This window comes from Arvicanthis niloticus, chromosome 3 (genome assembly GCF_011762505.2).
Source record: "Arvicanthis niloticus isolate mArvNil1 chromosome 3, mArvNil1.pat.X, whole genome shotgun sequence".
Classification (NCBI taxonomy): domain Eukaryota; kingdom Metazoa; phylum Chordata; class Mammalia; order Rodentia; family Muridae; genus Arvicanthis; species Arvicanthis niloticus.
Genome location: NC_047660.1, coordinates 58318981 through 58345164, shown reverse-complemented (window position 1 = coordinate 58345164; position 26184 = coordinate 58318981). Strand labels below are relative to the sequence as shown.

At 44.5% G+C, this 26184-nt stretch overlaps 1 protein-coding gene across 2 annotated transcripts in view; it reads right to left on the bottom strand.

Moving 5' to 3' along the window:
* Window positions 1-26184, bottom strand: part of Tnfrsf19 (TNF receptor superfamily member 19) — an 85831-nt gene that overhangs the window by 22824 nt on the left and 36823 nt on the right. For both annotated transcript variants that reach the window (XM_034498893.2, XM_034498894.2), the window contains exons 4-5: window positions 20065-20243; window positions 10061-10146 (exon numbers count right to left, since the gene is read on the bottom strand). In XM_034498893.2, the coding sequence (XP_034354784.1) occupies window positions 10061-10146; window positions 20065-20243 (265 nt within the window). The remainder of the gene's footprint in view (window positions 1-10060; window positions 10147-20064; window positions 20244-26184) is intronic.

Here is a 26184-nt window from a genome sequence, read left to right as displayed (position 1 = left end):
TTTCACCCTGAGAATAAGTGTTTGTGCATCGTTTAAAACTCCTGACTGAGTCTAGAGGAAAAGAAAAATCCAGATTTACATAGCCAGTGTCTCCCAAGCCCTCCCATCGCAGCAGAGGTACTCCTGTGCCTAGCTCATCTACATTTTAAAACCAATGGGACAGAGGTGAAACAGCAGAGGGGTTTGCATTAGGTTGGAAAGAGAGCACTTCTCTTGAGTCTTAGGACAGGAAATGAATTTGAAAATTCAACCCATGTTTTGTTATCACTTGTGGTTCTAACGTCTCTATCTGGTACATGAAAAAACAGGGAGACAAAAAATAGTCTGCTAGGTGCTATGGCCAGGACCCAAAATCAAGACTTCTTCATAATGAGCACAGAATGTGGCCATCTGAGAAAGACACCAATCAGCAACTGTTTTGCATTCATCTTAGGATGAACATAGAACCACGCACGCACGCACGCACGCACACACACCCTCCTGGAACGTAAAGCATCCTGAGATGTAAATGTGAAATCCACAGATAAGGAGGGCTGGCTATATAACTAGGATTATTATGTTCTTAGAGTAAAACCAGTAATTAAATCAGCCAAACGGCACTTATTTAAGTTAAATTAATTAAATTGCATTAATTAAATTAACCATCAGTTCTTGAGAAATGAGCAGAAAGCTTGTTCCTCAAATGCATTTACTGCACCAGCTGGGCATTTTCTGCTTAATTAGGATACCAGGTCCCTGCTTCCTCCCTTGTTTCCAAAGTCTATTCTCAGCAGCTAACACTGCCTGCTCACAGGAGTGTCCTCCCTGTCTGACCAAGCTCCTAATCTCTGTGCCCCTCCACCTCACTGAGACCCAGCCTCTGCTGAGTGGGTTCCTCAGGTCGCAGCTGGGTCTCTGTCCTCAGGTCTCCTTAACTGGGCCTTCCTCCACACTTTACAGCCTTTATAAACCACTTTGCATCCTGGCATTCTGACGGCATCCTTAACATGCAGCCTGGGTTAAGCCGCAGCCCCTACACATTTTAAAGAGTAGTTGACCTTAAAGAGAGGCAGAGTCCTGTCACCTGTCACCTGTCACTGGCAAGCTGTTCCGGGACTATTCATTTTGTGTTTGCATGCCTGTGTGGGTGGTGGAAGATACCTGCCATTCCTCAGATGCTGCCCACCTTATTTGTTTATTTTGAGACAAGGCCCGCCTGTCTTCCTCCCAACACCAGGATTCCAAGAAGACTCGACCATACTGGGCCATTTACACGCAGGTTCTAGGGTTGAACTTAGAACCTCCAGTTTGCCAGGCCAGTGTCTTATCAACTGAGCTATCTTTGTACCTCGGGAGTTACTCTTTTTAAGCAGATTTTAATTTGTTTTTTTTTTTTTTTTTTCAGATGTTGCGAACAATCATCTGAATAAAAAAGTTTATGCAGCATCTTTTGGGCATCTGGATGAGATGAGGCCTGACTGGTTGTGGGGATCAATGCATGTGCAAACTTTAAATAGCAAGCAAAGAAAGTGAGGGGTGTGGAGGCTGCTCACAGCTCTGCAGGCTCAGTCCCCTTTAGGATAGAGGTGACAGAAAGGCTCTGTACTTGGCTTGGGAAGTGGCTGTAGCTTTGTATGCAAAGCTGTCAAAGCCACTGAGTTATGCACTTCAATAGGCAATCCTCTCATAAGAAATTATGTTTTAGTAAAATTGAAAATCTACAGCTAACAGTTACAAACTTAACTCCTTTTAAAATTAAAGCTGGGCATCAAGAGGAGGAGATGATTTTTTTGAATGTTTAAGAGAGTGGCTAGGTGAATCACAGTTTGGTTAAATCCTGTTTTGGGAGTTCCTAAGATACTTTCTCTGAGATGATCAAGGTAAACAAAGCAGTTGAGACAACTTTTTTTTTTTTTTTAAAGACTCAGCAGGAGACACGCTTAAGATGAATTAATTTCTACTTGAAATTCAACTTCAAGCTTTTACTTTTGAAGAGGAGGGGCTGGGCCTGTGCTCAGGGTCTCCTGAGTGCTGCACTCTCAGGCAGATGCTGAGATATCTAGTGCTATGATACCCTTTTTGGCCTGTGGGGTATTTTGGCCTACTGTTTTTCTGCAGTGACTCAATTACACTGTTGACTGTTCCCTCGCTGTGTTAATTACAGAACCTGAAACGCTCCTGCATCTGTACTGAACATGTTCAGGCTTCTTCCCTTGTCATTATTCCCAAAATAGCACAGTAGAGCCATGCAGGTTGATTCAGATCTAGAGTTGAATTAAATTGCATGGAAGAAGTCTTATATGAATACCGAACTGTTTAGTACAAGAGACTTGATCATCCAAGGTCACTGGCCTCTAAGGCTGCGAGTCTCACCCTAGAATCAATCCCCAGGGAACACCAAGGCATGACTGTGCATTTATTTTTACAGTGTTGGGAATAGAACCTGGGCGTCATGCGTGCAAGGCAAGCAAGCACTGTGCCGCTAAACCACACTTCCAGTCACACTGTGGTTTATTTCTTAATCTTGGCATCTGGGAGTTCGATTGAGAAGCAGTTTGGAGCTTGGCAGTTCTATGTTTTCAGGCAGACTCCCCCCTGAAACCCCTTTCTTCTTCCACATAAGTAGGAGCTGACAGAGCAGGCTGAGAAATGCCAGTAAGGATTCTGGCACCGTTTTGAATTCAAGAGGGATTTGCTATGTTACATTGTCCTGGTACTTTCTTCATTCAATAACAGAAATAACATTACTTAGGTTAAGCCCCTTCCTCAGGGAGCCAACTTGGAAATAGTTGGACACCGAGTTTACAGGCCATCTAACCTCTTCCCAACTAGGATGTAAATAGTCTCCAGCGCATAGCAACAACATCCCGAGAATAAACCTTCTCTGGATGAAAGGTTGGCTCTAAGTTCCAACTATATGGCCCCGTGAATCTGTGACTGTGCTGAATTCTCCAGCTAATGGCTTTGCCCCTCCAGCTCCTCCCACTCATTTCTTCCCGGTGTTTCCTGGACACTCACAGATCACAGATCCACTTGTAAAAAACTCCATGGCTTATCCATCAGGCCTGATAGGTCTCATTTATTATTTTTAAAATAAGCTGAACTTAATCTAAAATTCATTCAATGTAGTGCTATCCTTTGACCAGATACAGCTTATTTTTCCATGAGTAAATATTTACACCAGCCTATAGGTTTGCAGGTCTAGAGGAGACTGAGGACTAAAGCCGAGGAGGAGAATATGCTGGGGACTGGGTAAGAACTGGTTCCCTGTTTCTCAGAAGGATGATCCTTTTCTCCAGAGGCAGACAGACAAAGACCCAAAAGAGCAGCTCCAGTCTCAGGGGATGGTGTGATCTAGTCAGAACGCCTACATTTCTGCTCTTCCTTCCACAGAGGAAATTGGTGGCTTGTATTTAGAAATTTTTATTGGGAGAAAAAAAATGGCTACAGAACATGTGAGTTTAGAATACCCTTAGAAGAATTTCTGAATCCTACAGCCAATGAAACCACAGCCAAAGTACCATTTAGGGTATGACTCTGAGACAAATGGACAAGCACACAGAGAAATCGCATGGAGTTCTCTGGAGAGGCCAGGACATGTGGACTGAATTGCAACAGTCCCTGGCTTCCCTGGAAATGCTATAACATGAGGGGCGTCCAGTACCTAAGGACCCCAAGCATGACCAAGATCAAAAAACAAACAAACAACAACAACAAAAACCAGCAGACAAAGGATAAGGCATAATGGCTGACATCTGTGGCCTCAGCCCTGATGAGCTGAAGGACTGTCATGCTGTCCAGGACGGTTTAGGCCAGAGTGAGATTCTCTCAAACAACAAAATAAAACAGAAGGAAGAAAAAGGCTCCGTCAGATGTCATCTGATCACCTCCCTACCCTTTGGAGCTTCCGGAAAACAGGAACTCTAATTACCATACCCAACCACATTAGACAAAATCCTTGGGGTCAGTCAGTCATCGGGATGGCTAGACCTGTTTGTGCTGCACTAAATTAGGGTCACCAAGTGAGACTGAGCTCTGGGCTCCTGTGGCTGCTCTAGGGTCAAGATCGCCTGCCTGATGATGGTCTGCTCTGCCTTCTGGTTGCATCCAGTTCTCTAGTTCTCTTGCCTCCAGAGCTTTCTCTCTCACAGTTCAGCGATTCTTACAGCAAAAGAGAAGTTTGCAGCCAGGAGTGATAGCCACGGGGCTGGAATCTCAGTGGTGCAGAGGCTAAGGTGGCAGGATGTCAAGTTCAAGGCCAGATTGGGCTGTATTGGGAGACCACGTCTCAAAGTACTAAGACTTGGGAACATAGCTCAGTGGTACGGCACTTGCCTGCTACGGGCAAGGTGGTGGGTACAATCCCTAGCATGGAAAAGAAAAGCAGATTTCAAGGGAGGCCTTTGAAAAGTGTCCTCTGCAGAAAGGCTCTACTGATGGGACTAGACTTTTTGTTTGTTTGTTAAGCAGCCTTTGAGATGAAACCGACTTTGATTTATTTCTCAATAAAATAACAGAATCACATAACAGTGACAAGAAGAAAGAGGCAAGAAGAAGCTCAGACAGTGGCACCTTAAACTGCCCAGTGAAGAGGGAGGAGTGGGGAGTCTCTGCTTAGACCAAGGCAGGAGCCTGACTTTCCAGGGCTGTCCCCCCATACCAAGGCTGTGCTGCCTCTGCTGTATTCTTTTGATCTTTTCCTCCTATCTTCCATATCTTCCAGGTTCTGTTTAGCTGAGCTAACTTCAGACATCTCCGTGAGCAGCTTCCTCTGTGGGATGCTGAAGGTATTTGTTGATCGCACACAGCCACACTCCGATGCCCTCCACAGGATACCCACCGTGAGACTCATGAGCGGCCTACTTTCCAGCAGGGACCTGGCTAGACACCAGCGAGTCTCGGTCTGGGGACCAGAGACAACTTCACAACTCCCAGTAAGCTGAGCCCTTCATTAGTTCATACTGGCTTTGTGGATCATAATGCAGGGCTTCCAATAAGTGTCCTGGAAAATCTGGCCTCTGAGTATTAGCAAACCCCAAAAGACTACTTCAGAATCAACAACAAATACATCTGCTAGGTACACGGAGCAAGTGTGGAGGAGCTTCTAGTCTTGGCATCCCTTCCGCCTCCACACACTGTAGTGTGGAGTGCCTTGCGCTATGAGCATCTCGTCTGCATCCGCACCGTGCTTTTTTTTTTTTTAAATAGGATATGTATATGTTCAGTCACACATCTGTGTGTGTTGAAGGTCAGAGGTCAATGCTCTGCGTCTCCCTCGGTCACTTTCCATCTTATTCTTTGAGGTAAGGTTTCTCAACTGAAATTGGAGTTAGAGCCCATCAATGGCTACACTGGTAGCATGTGTAGCCCCCCAACACATAGCCTCCAGTGCTGTTGCTACACTTACGTCTCCATGCCCAGAATTTACTTAGGTGCTGTGGATCTGAACTCAGTTCCTCATGCTTGCACAGCCAGTGCTTTACCTACTGAGCCACCCAGCTCCCTTTCCAAGTGCTTTAGAGAGCTGCTACCTTATAGGGAACAGGGGACGATCCAAGCAGTGTGGTGGTCAGGGCAGGCGGGGGGCCCCAAGAACACTAGTGACATTAGTGTGGCCTGGAAACAGCTTTGTGCATGAAGAAATGCCTGATGGGAGATGGAGGAGATTTGGGGCAACAGAGAACAAATCTCTCCACAGCTTCTTTGTGCAGCAAAGAAAGTCTGAAATGGGGCTTGGGAGCACATGCTTATATGCCCAGCTACTTGGCAGGCAAAGACAGAGAATCACTTGAGATGGGTTCAAGACTAGCTTGGGCATCATGAGAGGTGAGACTGCAGCCAGAATAAAAGGGGACCTGAAAGTGCAGCGTGGTGGGCAGAGCACTGCCTAGCATCATGAGGCTTGGAGCCAGCACTGTGAAATAAATCCATAAATAGACATTATCTAAATAGATACTTCTTTCTTTACAGGGCAAGCTTGTAGCCCTGCTACCGCAAAGTGATTTAAACACAGGGAAGAAGTGCCTGTCCCCTGATGCCATAGTTACTTTTCTGTTGCTGTGATAAAACACCCTGCCTGATAAAAGCATCTTAAAGAAGGGTCTATTTCACTCCACAGTTTGAGGGTACAGTCCACAATGGTGGCAAACTCAGGGTGGCAGGAGTCTGAGGCAGCAGCTCACACTAGGCACATGGGTGAGTGGACGATGGTGTTTAGCTCTATATTCCCACCTCAGTTAACCACATCAAGAACATCCTTCACAGGCACGTCCAGAATCTAATGTAAGGTAAACAATTCCTCACAAGTGTGCCTAGAACAGCAGTTCCCAACCTGTGGGCGGCCACCATCGGGAAACACATATTTCCAATGATTAAGTAGTAATGAAAATAAATTATGATTTGGGGGGTTCCTAAATATAAAATGTTGACATAATGCCCATTTTTTTTTTCTGTAAGTCATAAGAAGTTTTCGAGTTGTGTTGTGATTCAGAGAGAGTATAGAGTAGGCCCCAGCTGTGACCGTCTGACCTTCTGAGTTCTGTCCTCTAGCTGTGTCTCTGCCTTGAACTGACATATGACCTGATCAGTCACTCTTCTCTTTGAACTGTTTAACTCCCTGGACAACAGGTAGTGGGTTTGGAATATAACTAAGTGAATGAGTGCCTGGTATGTTGCCACGAGCCCCAGCTACATCTCAGGACCTCCATCTCTGTGCTGATCTGCCTTGCTCAAGCTGTAATGTCACCTGCCTTCTGTCTCATTAGCTCCTCCTGCCCTGACCATGCACTTAGGGCTATGGTAGTTCAGGAGTTGGCTTCTCCTGGGACAGTGCCTGCATATACCTATCTCTGATGCAGGTGTCCAGCAAAGGACAGTACAAAGGGGCAGCCTACTTTTTGATGTGCTGATAGCTAGGAAGTCTTTTCCCATCCCCAGTCCCCAACAGATGCATGCTGAGAACCCCTATAGCAATGCACTTTATGGAAATGAGGCTTCTATCCACCCACAGACCCTCTGCCAAGTCGCCAGTAGCATTAATTGGTGGTAGTGACTGGCTGATCTTGGAACACGGGGCTGACAGTGGCACTGCAGACAAAAGAAAGGTACTTTATGTAAAATTCCCATCTACAGGCTTTGTTCTGACTGTATCAAATGCATACCCACTTGGGACAGTAAGGAGAGACAGAAGAAAATACCCAAGACATTTTAGAGCTAAACCCTGTCTTGGGTCTGCTGAAAAATGCAGACTTCGTGGGATTTTTCTTGAGTACTGTTTTTTCGATTTGGAACGCTGCTGCTGTGGCTGGAATAAGTGATTAAGAAGTGATTCAAAGCGGCTTTCACCAGAGTACGACTGTATTTAAAGTGTGTTTAACCTAGATGTTTGCTTTGTTCCTGAGGGCTCTGTACAACAGGCCACGTGATTCTAAAGTCATACCCATGAGATAAATCTCTGTGTGGGGGAGAAAGGAAAGCAGGAGGTGCGTTGACCTGCAGCGTTGGCAGTTGCGCGTGGCTCGGGGCTCAAAAAGTAGATCCCGGCTCCTCATATTGATGCATAACGAGCCACACTGTTAAACAGTGTGATTACTTTCAAATCACTTGGAAGAACTTAAAAGGCCTTCTTATAGCATGAATTAAAGTAATTTCAAAATTAACTTTAAAAGGACATTTGAACTTATTGTATATTTATGTTTGCTTAAGGGGGAAAAATAGAGAGAAACACCAGTAGACCCCTGAAGGAGGCATTTGTAGTATTGGGGCTTTATACAATTTATCTAGCAAAATACATTTCAAAGTTCTTCCCAGTTGATTTGCTATCTGTCTGGGTTTTCAGAGGAGAGATGTAGTGGCTCCAAATAGGGTAGGCGATTGTGCTGTGCTTGTCCCCTTCCCTGCTTCAGATATGGCTTTCCCTACATATCATTCACAAGCTTTGCTGAGCAGCGTGTCACAGAAGCGCTTGGACTGAGGGTCTCTGCCAGCTGCCATGTGGCCGTTACCCTGCGCAGAGGAGCTGGAAGCCTTGCCGTCATGGAGAGATTCATATACCACGCCCTTCTGAGTGCTTGTGTGGCCAAAGATACTAGGACTTAAGTTTGGTTTTGGTTTTTGTTGTTGCTGTTATTGTTGTTTTTAGACAAGGTATTACTGTATATCCCAGGTTTGCCTCCAACTAAGGCCATCCTCCTGCCTCTGCCTCCTGAGTGCTGAGACTATAGCTGAGTCACCATGCCTGAGTCAATACTAACACTTTTCATCCCTCTACACAGAGTGTTCAGCAATCCGATAGTCTAAGTGCTTGGAAAACATGCTTTGGAAAAAAAAAAACAAATGTAAACGCACACGAACTGGAACTGTCAATCTTTGGAAATGGAATACCAGTGTAAATCTGCATTTTGTTTTGTTTGAAGAAGAGAAAAGAGTGACCCTGGGACCCTCCTCCAATCTAGTACCCAGGTCCTGGGACCACAACTCCTTCTCTGAGCCTGGAAGCCCTAGCTAAGCCTGTTCCCACTCACACCTTGAGACAAACCCCACCGCTTGAGGCAGCCTGAAGGATGCCGACTTCCCACAGCCTTGGGAAGCTCAAGGGCACAAGAACCCCCAGGGGGTCAGAAGAAGAAGCTCTTTGTGAATAAATTGAAAAGCCCTGAGGAGAAACACAAACAGGAGGCGCCAGGATCATTTCCCCCAAAGACTTCCAGATCTCCTTTGAGGGGATTAGTTAAATTCTGGACTGCTTCCTGAGGAAGGTGCCAAAGACAGCAAAAACCTCTTTGACAGAAATGAAGCTCTCCAAGACCCCAGTCTCTCTCCATCTGTGACAGGAAAGCCCTCAGCTGGCCCACTGCACTTCTGACTTCACAACTATCTTTCTTTAGTTTCTAGAAAGTTCGACACACGGGGGAATGTATATTTCTATATGCTAAACTAATTAATTGTCTTTTCCAAGTTGTATGACCAAAGGCTTCATAAGACATGAGAGCTGCACGTGAGACCTGTGCTCAAAGGCCCTGTCAATGCTATCTAAGCTTAGCTGGCTAGAACCCTAAAGGCAAAACATTCCAAAGTCTCAGACTTATGATTGCATTAAATCAAACCCAGCACATCAAGTGTGTGGGGGAGGGGAGGGCCGTAGTACTTTCCAGTTCTAACCAGGTCTGTACTGATGCCTTTTGTTTAATAACAGATCAGCTTGCCTCCTAAAAACAAGTGGTTGACAAGCAGGACCAGGTCTTTAAGTTTTAATTGGCAGGAGAATGTTTCACATCTAAATGCATAAAGAAGACCCAGCAGTCTCTCCTATATGGTAGATTTGTGGAGTGTTGCTAAACAGTGAGCCAAGTAAGAAAGACTACCAGATTAAAGGGTGCAGCTTTGGTTTTGTTTCTTTATTGTTACAGAAAGAAGCAAGAGGGCAGATAGATACAATGGATCAGAAAGTCTGTCGTCCGGCAAGTCCTGCTGGGTCTGCAGAGCCTGCCTCAGCCTTCTCTAACTGACCTTATCCCTTGCCTGGGTGGTTGTGACCAGCCTTTCTTAGCATTAAGACAGTGAACAGCCACCATGCAGAGTACATACAGAGAACACAGTAAATTCCCTTGTTTCCAAGGGGAAAAAAATGGTCAAAAAGACTAACGTTAACACAAAGACTCAAGTGTCCTGTGCTGCTGCCCCCAGCCCCGGTGGGTGCAGAGTCTTCTCTCCTCACTGATTTGACAGGTGAGAGGAACAGAATTAGTGAGCAGGGAGTCCGATGGATACGTTATGGAGAAGGAGGGGGGGGGGGGTCAGAAAGTGTCTACCCCTGTGTGTTTCTATCAAGGACAGAGAAAGGGAATTCCCAGAGTGTGTGAGTATTAGTCCCCAGACAACCCAGGGAACGCTGGTCTCCTGCACTGAGCATCTAGGATGAAGGGTGCAAACGAACCAGTAATGAAATGCCTGTTTCCCTTGGACATGCAAATCAAAGGTTACTGTTGACTGAGGCACACAATACAAGCCTTTCTAGACACAGGGTTCTTTTTTGTTTTTTGCTTTTTTTAAAGGGTCTGCTGCCACTTGGCATATGACTCACAGTGTGGTTCGTAGGGAGGAGGTGGGTCTCCGCAGGGCACACACTCCATGTCTTGAAAACCAACCAGTTTGGTCTTCCGGTAAAATCTAGAACAAGGAGAGAGTACTGGTTAGTGGTGTCACCTAAGTTCACTGTAGCAGCTGAGCATCATCAAGTCCTAGGTCACCGGTAGCCTCCAGAACCAGCTCTTGGTGAAGTAAGAAGCAGCTAAAGGCGGAAGGTGGTAACACCCCCCCCCACACAGATCCAGTTTCCTACATAAAACCTCCGGGTTCCTCTCTGTGAAGGGTGGGATGCTCCAGAGGGAATACAAAGCCAGTGGGCCCTGGTGATTCTGTTGTAATCTAAACCACAAACACCTCTTAAATAAAGCACTAGATTTAGCATTTGAAATTTAGGAGCCCAAAACACAGCATATATATTTTCATGTTACATACTCAATAGTAAGTGTGGTTGTTTCTAGATGGTGGGAACTCAAGTCACTTAAGACTCTGTTTAAATAAAAAAATAATAATAATAATAATTAAATTTATTTAAAGGAAAACATAAAGCATCAACAACATAGCTAATGAGCAGCAGCAAATGTAAAATTATTATGATTGCGCTACTGCCTGTAAATTAAATTACAGGGACGAACTTAAAATCATTACTGTGAAATTGGTGCTACAACCAGGAAAAGAGTACAACATTCATTCGCCAACGAGCATTATTCAGAATTAAACTAGCGTCGCCAGCAAATTAAAACGGGTTTTAAATGCTTCAACTCCTAAATAATCAAATGAATGCAAATTGATGTGGAATTTATCGTTTTTTACTTGGAAAGTAGGGAAAAGGTTAGTGAAGACAATACACACGGAGCAGAGGGGTGGGGGTAGGCATGGAGGGAGGCTGGGGGACAGAGGAATAGACTATGACAGATAAGAAAGAGGCCCTGGTATCACCCCTAGAACCAAATAAAAGCAAAAATGCTGGAAACTGAGAGAGAAGAAAACAAACTTTAAGGTTTACTAAGCTGTATTCACTTATTCACAACCTATCTTAAAACTCTAGTTTCAGAATCTTAATCTTCACATTTGGGGGAGGGGCTTTTTAAGTTACAACTAATGACTTCGGTCATTACCACCTGACCGGTAATTTAGTGATTATCTTGAGCATTAGAGTCTGACCTTAAGTTCACCGTGTATTGTGAACAGGTTGGTAATTCTGGAAGCTTTATAACAGTTCGGAGTTTGCTGTGTGCTGACAGGCCTGTAAACCTGGGAAGACGGGCCAGCCAGAGCAACAAGGGGAGACAACCTCAAAACAAAACAGGACCCCAAACTCTTAGACCCTGCCTAAGCCACAGCAGTAAAACAGCAGCAGACCCTGCTCTGGATGTCTCTGCTGGACTGGGACAGCACCAGCAGCTCCTCCGGTCCCTCTGTGAACTGTGCCCACATGGCCCTTTGCCTGGTGTTTCTACTCAGTATCTACTGGTCATTCAAACATGGCAGGACTTCACCTCCAGCCTCACAGGAACACTGGCCTTTGAAAACATGATCTGTTTTAATAAATTATTTTGGTAATTGGATTTTGTTTGCTTATTAGGAAAAACACAGCCAGCAAAACTGTCTTACCACAGGGGAATTTCTTTTAGAATGTTAAGTAATGTCTATATTTCATTTCAAAATTGATATTTCTGTTTTTAAAAGTAGGTTTAGAATATGCATTTTGGTGCCTCTCGTGTTTGCTTTAAAAATATTGGATGTTACTTTTTTGTCTGCTTTTGTTCTTACACTAAAAGCTTTTCTGTATTAAAAAAAACTCTTAGAAATTTTGTCAATATTTAATTAAATTTTATTTGGTAATTTTCTGGATGGAAGTATAAAAATATCAATACATTACAATATTTACTTATTTTTGTTTTGCAAGACAGGTTTTCTCTGTGCAGGCCTGGGTGTCTTTGAACTTGTTCTGTAGACCAGGCTGGCCTTGAACTCAGAGATCAACCTGCCTCTGCTTCCCAGGTGCTGGGATTCAAGCTGTGAGCCATAACACTCATCTATAAAGATATTGCAATATTTATTACAACATAAATATATTACAATATCTAACAAGAGACATTTAAATAATCTCTCTTTACTATTGTTTGTTTTTGTTTTGAGACAGGATCCCACTAGGTAGTCCAGACTGGCCTCAGGCCCACTTTGATCCACTTCTTTCTGTCTCTCAAGTGGCCTCTGTTGCTTCTACTTAACATTTTTATATGCATTTTCCTGTCGTGCAAGAAACGCACACCAGCAAGTTTCCCATCACAAGCGTGTTCAGGTGTGCACTTGTGAAACACAGCCCTGGACTTCCTAGGCCTGCCAGGCTGGGGTTCCGGGCCTGTTAGCCCCTACTTTATGCTCTGTAGTTCCTTTATTGCCCTTCCTCCTGTTCCTGTAGATGTGGCCATGCCTGATGGTAGCTTCAGCACTGTCTGCTTGTGGCTGGCCTATTGCATAGCATGTCACCATGTCAGAGCGTGTGACAGGACTGATGTCCAGCATGAGTCCAAGCATTCTGTCCAGTTCCCTGGGAAAATGGGTTCTCTGTAGGTAATGCTTATCCATTTGTCTGTGAGTGTTTGCGCTTCTCCCTCATTTTGGAGATCATGAGTAGTGCTGTAACGGACACAAGTGTATACATATCGCTAAAGGACTCTTTTAAGTTCTTTCTGGAGCATCTCAGAGGTGGATTGCTGGTTGCATGGTAGTTCTCTTGGTATCTGAAGGTCTGCCGCTGTGCTTCCCCAGTGGCCCCACAGCCCTCCCATCCCATCCCCGCCTGGCAATGCACAGCAGCAAGCTCTTGCCTCTCCCCAACATCCGTGTTTTCCTTAGTTCTTCCGGGCTGAGTTTGGTAGTAGCCATTCTAATGAGTATGGAGTGAGAACTCACTGTGATTTGATTGACAGCTTCCTGAAGACAAATGATGTGCACGTCTTCTCGCAGGCCTGTCCGCTGTAGCACAGATCATCTTTGCAGTAATGTTATTTGAGTCCTTTCCCCTTTCTTTAAATCAAGTTATTCGATACTTGTTGTTGTTGAGTCATAGAAGTTCTTTATATACTTGGATGTTAACCCCATATCAGATAGTTGTAATTAGCAAATATTGCAGCAAAAAAGTTGATTTTTTTTAAACCTTTGTTTGTGCTGTAGAGTGAAAAATTATAAAGGCCATTTTATGAAATATGTGTAGATTTTTTCGACTTACAGAACTCGGAACTGAAAATAAGATTTCAGGCCTTCACATTCCAGGTGAAGGACACTTGCTGGATTACATTCCCCAAGCCTCGCCCAAGGCAGGAAGGCATTCCTGACTACAGATAAAGATGCTATCATTTGGGCTAGATTCTCTGAAATGTTCCACTGTTCTTGGTTACCCCTCCCTTGGTCTTCCCAGTGCTATGTTCAAAATTTGTAAAACAACCAATCATGTGTAAGTGCGCGAAAATGCAACCATTCATGTGTAAGCGCGCGAAAATGCCTTCCTCCCCCCACCCCATGCTATAAAAGACCCTTTAACCCACCACACGGAGCCAAAAAACCCTGCTCTTGGAGCTAAAGAGCTTGTCGTTTTTGACCGCCGGCTCCTCCCCTAATAAACCTCTGCTGATTGCATCCAGGTATGGTTTCTTGTGATCTTTGGGTGGTCGCGATTCCGGAGGCTTGAGGAAGGGTCTCCCGAGTATGGGGGTCTTCAGTGCCATGTGTAGATGTGTATGAAGGGAGGCCGGAAGTCAACTTTGGGTGTTGTTCTTTGGGTGTCTTCCACCTTGTTTTTTTTTTTTTTTTTTTTTTTTTTTTTTTTTTTTTTTTTTTTTTTTGAGAAAGGATCTTTTGCTGGTCAGAGCTGGCCAATTAGGCTGGGCTGACTTTCCAGTGAGCCCCAGGACCTAGCTCCCCAGCACTAGGTTCACAAAGCCACTACTCCTGGCTTGTTCTACACAGGTTCTGGGGCTCAAACTCAGGGTCTGATATTTACAAGACAAGGACTTTACCGAGTCAGGTATCTCTCCAGCCCCTGACATGTAACTGTTTTCTCTCATTCCACAGGTGTCTGCTAACTGTTGATGTATGATTGTGTGCTGGCTCTGTCTTGTTGCCCAGGATGTATGGATTGGCTCTATCTTGTTGCTCAGAAAATCTTGAGTGTGATGTATCATTGTTGATGTTGGTGCCTGTGCCTTGGTGTCACATCCAGAAACTCTCCAAATACAGTGTCATATAGTTTTTTCTTGTATTTCTGTAACATTAGGCTTTATTCTTAGATCTTTAAAATCAATTTGAGGTTGGTTTCGTACAGAGAGTAAAGTAGGAGTCCTTCTATGGCTTCCATGTAGATATCCTGTTTCCTCAATTTTATCTCCAGTGGAAGGAAGCTGTCCTTTTCTCTTCTCTTGGCACTGCTGTCAAAGATCACCAAGTGTCTATTCAAGGGCTCATCTCTAGTCTCCACTTTGCAGTCTTCTGGCCCCTTCATCTGTCTTTGCACCGCGGGATCAGATATTACATAAACAAGCCACAGTCAAATAAAAGTAGAAGATAGACCGAGCACTGAATGTAGCTGGGATATTATCTAATTTATCAACTTTTAGATTCGTTCCCATTGAAAATGGCATAGCTTCCACTGTATTATCCATTATCCTGTTGCGGTCAAAGGTGACCCCCGGGTATTGCTCCCATCACCTTGTGTTTTTTTAAACAGTTACTTTCACTAGCCTGGAGTTCATCACACAGGCTCCACTGGGCTTGGACTGCACACACACACACACACACACACACACACACACACACACACACACCAGGGTTGTTGGCCTTTTGACTGTGGATTCTGTGGAGTCTGATCTACCAGGTCATGTTATTAGGCACAATATCTATCACTGAGTCACCTTCCCCACTCCCCACCCCCATTTGTTTAGAGTACTACAGTTTGGGACATAAAAACAATTGCAACTGCATTTCCTGTCCAAGTGAGGTAAGAAACAGATTTTTCAAAGGACACAAAATGAAAGGGAACACAGACATTCATTGTACAAAGTGGCTGGTTTAACTGTCTGCAGGGGCCCCATAGGAAATCTGCCCCTGGCTTTCACACACATAATATAAAAAGACAAAAGAAACCCACACTGAACATTGCTTGCTCACTGTGTGATGAAAACCAGCACGTAAATACATCTTACAGATGCAAGACTCACTGACGGTGGTGATGAGGAGACAGGTTTTAGTGAACTCAATCCAAGTTAGACTGGTTAGCCTGATGAAGGCTGTTTAAAAATGCTGTTCTAAGAAAGTCTGTGGTAGATAGACTGCCACACTCCCACCATCGACAGGGCCCGGCTTGTGGCCTATGAGCCACAGCCAAGCTAAGGCTCAACTCTGCCACACACAGGATGGTGGACGGACACAAAAATACCTGGGTGACAGCTTTGTTCGCGCCAGCACACCAGGCTCAGCCCAGTCAGCCAGTCCTCTGTGTACCTTGCTCAACAGTCCACAGCCAGGACTGTACAATGCCAGTGACAGGATGAAGCATGAATGAAATCACAGTCACTTACAGCCAAGATAAGGATCTGGGCAACAGAAGAGAGGACAGGAAGTGTGCAAGCCAGTTCAGAGCTGGAAGCCATTGGAGGCTTGAGGGTAGAGTGGCCTGGGACAAAAAAAAAAAAAAAAAATGGGCAGATGACTTGAGTCATTTTCTGTGAAACTTCCTGGTTCAACAGGCAACTGCCCAAGCAGGAGGCCCAGTGCTGAGAGAATCTCTGCTCCTCCACTCACAAACTGGGCGACTATAAGTGTCAGTCACCACTCTAAGGACCAGTTTCCTTCTTTGTAAAGAATGCGCAATGCTCCTTCTGACTTAGCAGCCTGGTTTTGGTGACAGTATAGTCCACAGAAATAGCCAGCTATAGGAAGTGCTCAGTAGTAAGTGGTTTGGCATTGGAGAGCTAGAGAGGCCAGGTTATGCTTTGCAGACCTGGATTCCTGTTTCCTACAGAAGAGAAAGGATGGACCACGTGAGGCCCACTGTCACTCTGATCCAGACTCCTTTAGTTAGGTTTCTATTGCTGTAATAAACACCACGACTGAAAGTCTCTTGGGGAGGAGAGAGTTTATTTCAGCTCACATATATAGTCTGTCACTGAGGGAAGCCAAGAACCTGAAGGCAGCAGCTGAGGTAGAGGCAATGGAGGAGTGATGCTTACTAGTTTGTGCGCATGCCAGCAAACACACACACACACACACACACACACACACACCTGCCCAGGGGTGGCACCACCCATAGTAGGCTGGGCCCTCAAAAATCAATCATTAGCACATAAAATGCCCCCAGACTCGTCTACAGCCAATCTAATAGAGGCATTTTCTCAGCTAAGATACCTCTTCCCAAATAACACTCTAATTTGTGTCAGGCTAAAATAAAACAAACAAACAAACAAACCCCCAAACGAGGCCACAGCCATCTGAAGCCTTGTGGGGTGCAAGGCCACTACTAAGCAATCCTGTCTCATAGCTCTTCCGTGCTTACTAGGCATTCTCTAGGGCATTCTCCTGAGAACGTTTATGCTTTGCATGGTTATTCCTCCAAGAACTGCAGGATGTTAAGATCCTCAGGTGACACCTTGTGAGTTACCGGCAGGAAGTCAATGTGCACACCTGGAAACCAAGGAACTAGGTCTTAACCTGTGGACATCGAAGACAGCAATGAGCACACACAGACACATACCACACATGCACAAACACATACATACCTGCATATATATATTCACACATGTGCATACACATACCACACATACATACACAAACACATACAACACACACACACTATATACACATGCACATACACACTTACACTACATATGCAACCACATACCATATGCACACACATACATGCACGCACAGGCACACACATGCACACACACACACACACACACACACAGAGGACAAGCTGCATGAGCATGCTAGTGCATTGCTTCCTGTAGGCCACACCCAAAAGAGCCATCTAACTTCCTCTTGCTGTGGCTGTGTGTGTGTGGGGGGAGTATGTATGTGTGCATATGGTATGTATATGTGCACGCATACGGTATGTATGTGCATGTATGTGTGGAGTGTGAGTGTATGTGCATATGTGCATGTACACAGAACACCTCAGTGGGGTTCTTTAAAGCCCAGGAGGCTGCTTTGAAACACCAGGTCTCTCAGATGCTGCCTCCCTAGACTTGCAACCAGGGGGCCTCAGTTTAGTCCCATTCCCCAGATGAGACAAGACATGCACAGACATGCTTCCATCACAGAACCATAGATCACAGGCAACAGAGGCATGCCAGAGGTTCCAGGCATGTTCTTCAATTTAGGCTTGCATGAAATTAAAACTCTATTAATAGCTGGGCATGGTGGTGCATGCCTGTCATGTAGTATAGAGAGACAGAACGAAGAGTTCAAGGTTACCCCAAGCTACACTGCAAGATCTTGTCTCAAAGCAACACAGAAGAACAATTCCCCTTAAACTGTCAACACAGAAGATCAATCCCCCTCAAACTGTCATAACTACATATGTTTACAGTCATAACTTCGAAGTTTGAAACTATGGTACTTTGAGTTCCGTTTTAAAATGACAGACTTTGTTAAGACATAATTCACATACTATACAAGTCAACCAAAGGGTATTATTATAGTCATGGAGCTGGGTAACTATATTTACGATGGATGCTCTAACATTTTATCATCCCCAGAAACAAAAAGCCTAACCACTACCATCACCCCCGTGATTCACAATGCTCCCCACCCAGCCCTCAGCCCAGGCTGCCCAAGTGGGTTTTCCATATCTGTAGATCTGCTGTTCTGGGCATGTCCCAAAGGTGACCATTGGCTTTTTATGAGTTTCCCTTTCATTAAATACAGCATTTCTCAGCTCCATCTATGTGAGGTGCCAGCATTTCCTCCCTTTTTATTGCTGAGGACGATTTCAGTGTTCAGCTCTACCATGGTGCTCATCCACGCATCAGTTGATGGACATTTAGGTTTGTCTGAAGTCTTTCTAGAGGGATGTAAAGAACACCACAGACTAGGTAGGTCACGTATTAAAAACAGAAATCATTTCTCATGGGTCTGGTAGCTAGGAGGCCCAGGGTCTGGGTGTCAGAAACAGAGGCCATGAGAGTCAGCCTTCTTTCTGTATCTTCATGAAGGAAAAAACACCATGTCCTCACATGGCAGAGGGTGGAAGGGCAAAAAAGGGACAAATCCCCCCCTACCAGTGTCCTTAGCCAGGTCAGGAGAAAGAAGTTGTCAGGACCCAATTACGGCTTTGAAGTCTAAGGTTAACCCATCACACAACAGCATCTAAATTCTGGAGAGGACCTACTCACTCCACAGCAGGGTTGTCCCAGCTTTCTTGCTACTATTATTATGTGTATTGCTGTCACAGACATCCATGCAGCAGAGTTTTGCATGCAGGCAGTTTTCAGATCTCTTGCTTATAGGCCCAAGCATAGAGCTGTTATGTCTGTGGTGTCTGTGATTTTAACTTCTTAAGGAAATGTCAGCATGTTTCTGAATGTGGCCACCCATTTTACATTCCTACCCACCATACAGAAAGGTACCCATTTCCCCACATGTTACAAGCACATGTAACTGCCCATCCGTGGCTACTCTAATGGGTGGGATGGAGGGATTTGGATCTGCAGCTCCCCCAACTCAAGCACCATTTTTTTGCAGATTTGCCATTTGATTGTATTATTGGAGAAGCATTTTCAAAGCCTTTATTCTTAATTTTAAGTGGATTGTCTTTTTGAATTATTGAGTTGCAGGAATTCTTCATGTATTGTTGCTGAGATTATGGTGAGTCAGGTAGTTCCCTCTGCAGAGACCCAGAACTTAAGGACCCACAAAAATAGCAGTCTAAAACCAAACACACATATGGTGTGGGTGTGGGAGAAAGGTATGTTGTATTTCTTCAAAACTAAAAACTTTTGTGCCTCAAAGACAGCATCCAGAAAATGAAAGTTAGTCACAGAGGAGGTTGAAATGTCAGTGAATCTTACATCTGATGGTTTAGGTAGCAGAAACATGTGGACCTCCCAGGGTGCGTGCCAATGAGCCTATGAAAGGCTGTCCCCATTCACGCCTGTCTCTTCTGCTCTATCCTCTTCTACTCACTTCTCCTGTGACTCCCTGGGCCTCTTGGCAGAGGTATGCATGTGTAGTACTGAACTTGATCCAGAGCTGTGCATACACAAGGCAAGACACTGTCACCAAGCGACACCCTCAGCCCTCTCTCTTTTTCGAAAATACTGTGAAATGGTATTTCCCTTTTTACTTTAAACGGTGCTTATTCTTTTTAATATGTGCATGCTAAAACTTCAGTCTGAAGGAACAGTACTTACTGGGGTTTTGGAAAGGGAGAGGAATTGTGGGACACTGGGTAATGGGCAGCAAATACATTTAGATGTGTTAAGTTCGAGATGGCGTTTTTCAAACATTTATTTCAAAAATGTATTTGGGGGACGGGGTGTGTCATGGTATGCACACGGAGGTCAGAGGACAACTTGGGGAGAGTTAGTGTTCTCCCTGTACTAGGAGGGTCCTGGGGTTTGAACATGTGGCAAGTGTTCTTACCTGCTGAACCACCCTCTTGACCCAGCCTTAAAAATCAATACGATGTAAACTCCACGTGGTCAGAAATCTCTGCTACTTTTTCCTCTGACCTACTCCTGGCAGGAGGGAATGCCCACGGCTGAGGCTTCTGTGGTCATTTTGAAAAGCACCTTCTTTTGTAAGCTGCCTGCCAATAATTCCTTTGTCCTTTTGTCTAAGTGTCCAAGACACTTGGACACTTGTCCTTTGGTCCAAGACAAAAGTTTCAAATGTTGCCCAAACATCTTCAAGTTCTTATCACCGTGCTTTTAAGTTTAGAGGGAACAGAGAAATGCCTTGGAAACCATTTAATTAAATAATAGAAGAAGTGACCCAACTCACCCTGGCAAGCAGTCCCCGCAGACAGCATCACTGGTGTGTGAACAGTTGGCCCTCTGAAAGCGGTTCACCAGCGCACAGTCCACGCATGGCTTACACTTCTGGAAGCCCCAGTCTTCCTTGAACCTGTGCGGCCTGCAGGGCACACACTGTGCATCCTCCCCATAGCCGAAGCCACATTCCTGTGGGGATTAATGGGTAAAAGACAGCTATTCAGACTCTGCAAGTTTGAAAATGGAGAAGCTGCTGGGATAAAGAAGACCCACCAAGGCCCGCCTTCCTGGGCACAAAGGCAGCCCTTTCAGCAAGTTCAAATGTGTCTTCCCTGGCTAATAATCTCTCTTGCGGCCAGCCCAAGGGTCTTTAGCAATCCACTTTATTCCAGAGGCGGTGAGCATGTGCATAAGAAAAGGTCTCCCACTGGGGCATTAGGGCAGAATGACCGCACTTTCTTCTCCCCTAATTAAGCCAGCCACGTGACCGCTCAGAAGCTGGAAAATAAGCCCCTCACTATTAAGAGTGCAGCTTCAGAGGACAAAGGTGTGAGGGATTTCAAACGCCTTAAAACACTGACGGGATTAGCATTTTCTGTGATCAGAAGGGTTGTTACCTATTTGTTCACAAGCTAGAGCCTGAGACGTGCCTCAGAGGTAGAGAGCCTGCCTAGCAAATGGGATGCCTGGGTTCAATTCTTAGTACTGCAAGCAAAACAAGGCACCTAAAGGTTTCAAGCCTGAGGCGCGATGTACATCGGGAAGCTGTTTTTACAGGGATGAGCTACATCAAAGACTCTGACACCCAGACCTCCACAGTTCAAGAGCAGGATGACCTATGGCGATCATATGCAATGACTAAGACACAGCATAAAACCCAGGTTTTGGTTGTGTATTCATGAGTCCATGAGGCTGGATGTCTCAGCTGGTCTTCAGTATACATCAGGATCCTGAGGAAGTAGGCTCTACTGCCAATGAAGGAATGGACTTGCCAGTAAGAGCAAGAGAGGGCAAGCAGGTGACGAGCAAAAGCTTCTTCCTTTTGCTGTGTTTTTATTTAGGCTGCCAGCAGATGATGTGACCCACATAAAAGGTGGATCTTCCCACCTCAGAAGATCTGAATTAAAAGTGGCTCTTCCCACTTCAGATGATCTCATTAAAAACAATCCCTCATAGGTGTACCCAGCCTCTTGGATTTTAGTTCATCCCAAATGTAGTCAAGGTGACAACCAACAATAGCTAGCACAAGTCTGCCCCCTTGTAAACTTGACATAATCTTATCTCCTTATGTCATGAATAATTCCCAAATGAAAACAATAACCAGGTCATAATTATATACTACATGATATAACTGTTCAACACACAATCACAAATGCATTATATATTTAGCTAGGTCGTAATTACACCTAATATGATGTAACTATCCCTCATAAACCACAAACACATAATAAATTTTAAAATAGGTGGCAATGTCCCTCAAGGGACATTCTTTTGGTATCTCAAAACTTAAATATAGTAACTAATGATGTTCTCTTAATTGGTGTTATATTACATGATAAAGATATCAAGGAAAGGAAACTCAAATATCTGTATAAACACATTCTTAACAAAATATGGCAGAAACACTCATGTCAATTATATCCATCACTTCCTGCAACTGGTACTGTGAGCTTAGCTGGTATTTATAACTGCTTTCCTCTACCACCCATTCTGAATTTCCTCCACCCTCTACAAGCACCTCAGCAGGTCTAGGCTCTTTTCCTGGAGGAGTGACCCATACCTTCATTCCTGAAGGGTCTGCACCCTTTGTCATCCTGCTTGGATTAGGCTGCTGTAGTTTCCCATTGACTTTAATCACAGGACATGGTAGTTCCAAGAGTCACACTAAAGGATTTCCTGCACTCCAGACACAACCTTTCCTACCTCCATTGTGGAGCAGCAATCCATTTCTCCATGGTAATTTGGATCAATTACCCCTCTGAACACTGCTATTCCTTTCTTAGCCTCTTGGCTTAAGGGCATCAGAAGCCCAAAGTGGCCAGAGGCAGTCTCAGCTTCCAGTTCAAAGGAATGCTTGTTGTGTTTCCTGGCAGGAAGGTTTCCTCCTCTGGAACCCAAACTTCTGGACCAGCAGGTTATGTGAACAGGAATCAAAAAAATGTTCCTAGTGGGTTATTAGGAGTGATGGTGAATGAAACTATTCCTTTTCTACTTCTGATTCTGGAACCATGGATCCTGACTATGGGAGAATCCATACCATATATTGGATGCTGATTCAAAGCATGTACCATCTTCTAGAGGACCCTGGCCCAACCCTTCAAGTTGCTACCACTTAATTGGCACTGTAACTGTATCTTCAGAAGATCATTCTTATCTGTCTATAGGGCCAGCTGCTTCAGGATGGTGGGGAACATGGTAAGACCTGTGGCTTCTATGATTGTGGGCACACTGTCGGACTTCTCTGGCTGTGAAATGAGTTTCTTAGAAACAATACTGAATAAAACCATGACAGTGGATAAGGGAGTCTATAAGTTCATGGATGGTAGTTTTAGCAGAAGCATTACATGCAGAAAAGGCAAATCCATAACCGAAATAAGTATCTATCCCAGTAAGGACAAAGCATTCATCTGCCCATAGAGAAAGTTGTCCAGTGGAGGTGACCTGACACCAGGTTGCTGGCTGATCACTCTGTGGAATAGTTGTAATATCTGGGGCTCAGAGTCAGTCTCTGCTGTTGGCAGATCTGGCACTCAGCAGCAGCTGTAGCCAGGTCAAAGTTGGTGAGTAGAAGTCTATGTTGTTGAGCCCATGTATAACCTCCATCTCTGCCACCACAGCCACTTTGTTCATGTGTCTATTGAGCAATGACAGGGATGGCGAAAGAGGCTCATCAACAGAGAGGTGCAACCTATCTCCTCGATTATTGAACTCCTCTGCTGAAGTCACCTATCCATGGGTATTTACAATGGGACACAAAGTATCTTCTCATCCTTTGCCCATTTGGAGAGATCTATCCACATCTTCACCAGATGCCTTTCTCACCAGTTTTCCAATCATGCTTTTTCTAAGTCACTGACAATACAGCCAGTCCATTGACTACAGTCCTAATCACTCATCAGTAAGCAATCACACATCCGGCCATTTTCCCTTCCAAACAAAATGCATGACCATGTGTACTGCTCAAAGTTCTGCTCATTGTAAAGATTTTCCTCCCTCAGTATCTTTTAGGGTTGTCCCAGAAAGGAGACAGCATTATAATGGGAGTAGAGACCATAGGCATTTGGATAACTTCTTTGTGTAACTTGCTTGTCCCTTCAGGACCTGCTTGGGCCTGATCATGTATGCACCACTTCTGTTTGATAACAGATTGCTGCTGTGCCAAGTTCTATTTGATGTCCAATAACACCCAGCTCACGATGCATGCTAACTTGGTGGCCTATTATCAAACATTCAGTTTTCACTAAGGCCCCAAAACAGGCCAAGATCTGGCTCTCAAAAATAGTTGTCTGCAGATGATGGTACCTTGCTCCAAAACCTCAAAGGTCTCTCATGTAATTTGCCAATAGGGGGCTGATAAAGGCTCCAACCAGCACCCATGTCTACCATTGATATGAGTATCATTGGGTCTAAAGGATCATATGGTCCAAGTAGTATAGCAGCCTGGACCTGCTGAAAAGCCTTCTCCTGTTCAAGGCCCCACACAAAGTTAGCAGCTTTCCAAGTCATTAGTGTATGGTCTAGAGTAACATACTTAACTGAGGAATGTGCTGTCTCCAGAATCCAAATAGGCTCACTAAACATTGCACTTCTTTCTTGGTGGGAGGGACCAGGTGTAATAACTTACCCTTCACGTTAGAAGGAATAGCTCTTTATGGCCCAGACCACTGGACTCCTAAGAATTTCACTGAGGTAGAAGGCCCTTGAATTTTGGTTGGGTTTATTTCTTATCCTGATACACATATGTGTTACCAATGAGTTCAAAGTGGTTGCTATCTCCTGCTCACTTGGTCTAATCACCATAATGTCAATATAGTAAAATCAAAGTAATATTTAGTGAAGAGATAGACAATCAAGATTCCTTTGAACTAAGTTGTGACACAGGACTGGAGTGTTAATATATCCTTGAGGCAAAAGTGTGTAAAGGTATACTGCTGATTTTACCAACTGAAAGCAAATTGCTTCTGGTGGTCCTTATGGACAGGTATTAAGAAAAAGCCATTTGCTAGATCAGTAGCTGCATACAGTGTACCAGGAGATGTGTTAATTTGTTCAAGTAAGGACACTGCATCTGGAACTGCAGCTGCAATTGAAGTTACTACCTGATTGAGTTTTCAATAGTCAAACTCCACAATCCATCCCTCTTCTACACTGGCCAGATGTGATGGGAACCACCAGCCCTGCATCTCACAAGTCCTTGATGGTGGCACTAATTTCTCCAGTTCCTCCAAGGATTTGATGGTGTTTTTGCTTCACTATTTTCCAAGGCAGAGGCAACTCTAATGACATCCATTTAGCCTTTCCAATCATAACAGCCCTCACTCCATAGGTCGGGAAACCAATGTGAGATTTCTGCCAACATCTAAGTGTATCTAACCCAATTATTCATTCTGGGACTGGGGGAATAACCACAGGATTAGTTCAAAGACCACTGGACCTATTGTGAGTCAGGTTTCAACCAAAACTACATTAAATTTAGTCAGGCATGGTAGCACATGCCTTTAATCCCAGAAGATCTGATTGTTTCCTTTCCACCAAGTGTACAGTTATCCTTGTAAAAGGCTATAGGTCCCTCTCGGGAAGGCCAAAGAAAGGCTAATTAGGGAAACTCTTGGTTATTTTATCAATGTCCTTCCTCAGGGAACCTGGCCTTTCAGTCAAGGAGTTCTGTATCTGCAAACTGACTCATGCCTGGAAACTGGTTACAGGCTGAGATTCCCTTCTGTCATGATACAATGTAGCCTTTCTTTCATTTGTTTGAGATTTTTTTTCCTACTTATACAGATCAAACAAAAATACAGTAGGCTTCTCCTTCATTTCATGCCTGGAAACACCATGATTGGCTAGCCAATACCAAAGGTCCAAACAAGTTATTCCACCATAACAGTCACTTTGTCCATTATGTATCAAGCCATTATAGACAATGCTTTGTCTGTGCTGGCCATTACAGTAACTACGGTCACCTTCTCTTTGACCATTTGGTACTGCCACCTGGCCCCCGCTACATCAGCATTCAATTAAACCTACTGTATTGAATTTTTCCAACTGAGCAGCGGCATCTCCAACCCTAAAGTGGAGCAAGCAAAAGGTTTATAACAAAACTCTTCAAACGTGCTGGTGCCTCTTTCAGCATTTTGCATCTTGTAGGATTAGTGAGGGGCATGTCTTCTGGACCTTTCCAGTGTGGAGGATTAGGTTTTGCACAGTGTATTCAGTCTAGCATTGCAATTACCTCTTGCCTTAAATCCTTCCTCAACACTAACAGGCATCTCCAACACTTTTTAGTAGGCCCTCTTTTGACAAATGCTTTATCCAATCATTCAAACAAACTTTGGACACTTTTTTTTTTTAACTGTACAAGCTTCCATATTAAACCTAGAATCTCCACTCAGAGGGCCCATATCGATAATCTCAGCCTGATCCAGTTTATGTTCCACCCACCATTATCCCACATCTAAAAATCCATTCCCATACATATTCCCCAGACTTCTGCTTGAATGGGTTAGCAAACTCATTAAGTTCTTTAGTTTGCCTCCTCCTACAGTATACTTTCTAACTCCCTGAGCCTGCTTAGCCTTTGGTCTGGCTGTACGTCTGGAGGGGGCTCTTGATGGTCCTATAGGACATCAGTATGGTCTTTCCTGGCATCTCCTTCAGGGAAAAGTCACTGCTGGTTTATCAGACAATAAGGATTAATTTCCTTAGTCAAAGGTGGAAAAGGCAGTTTTTCAGGGGGTGGGGTGGAGTCCATCTTCTGTGGAGGGGGAGAGACTACTTCCTCAGGTGGATAAAGCCTTGAGACTCTCATCCTCAGTGTCGCCCTCCATCCCACATCACAGGATCCCGTTCTTTACCAATCAGTGCCCTTACTCTAATGGCTGATACCCTGCAAGTGCTGGAGCTTGAAACTTCT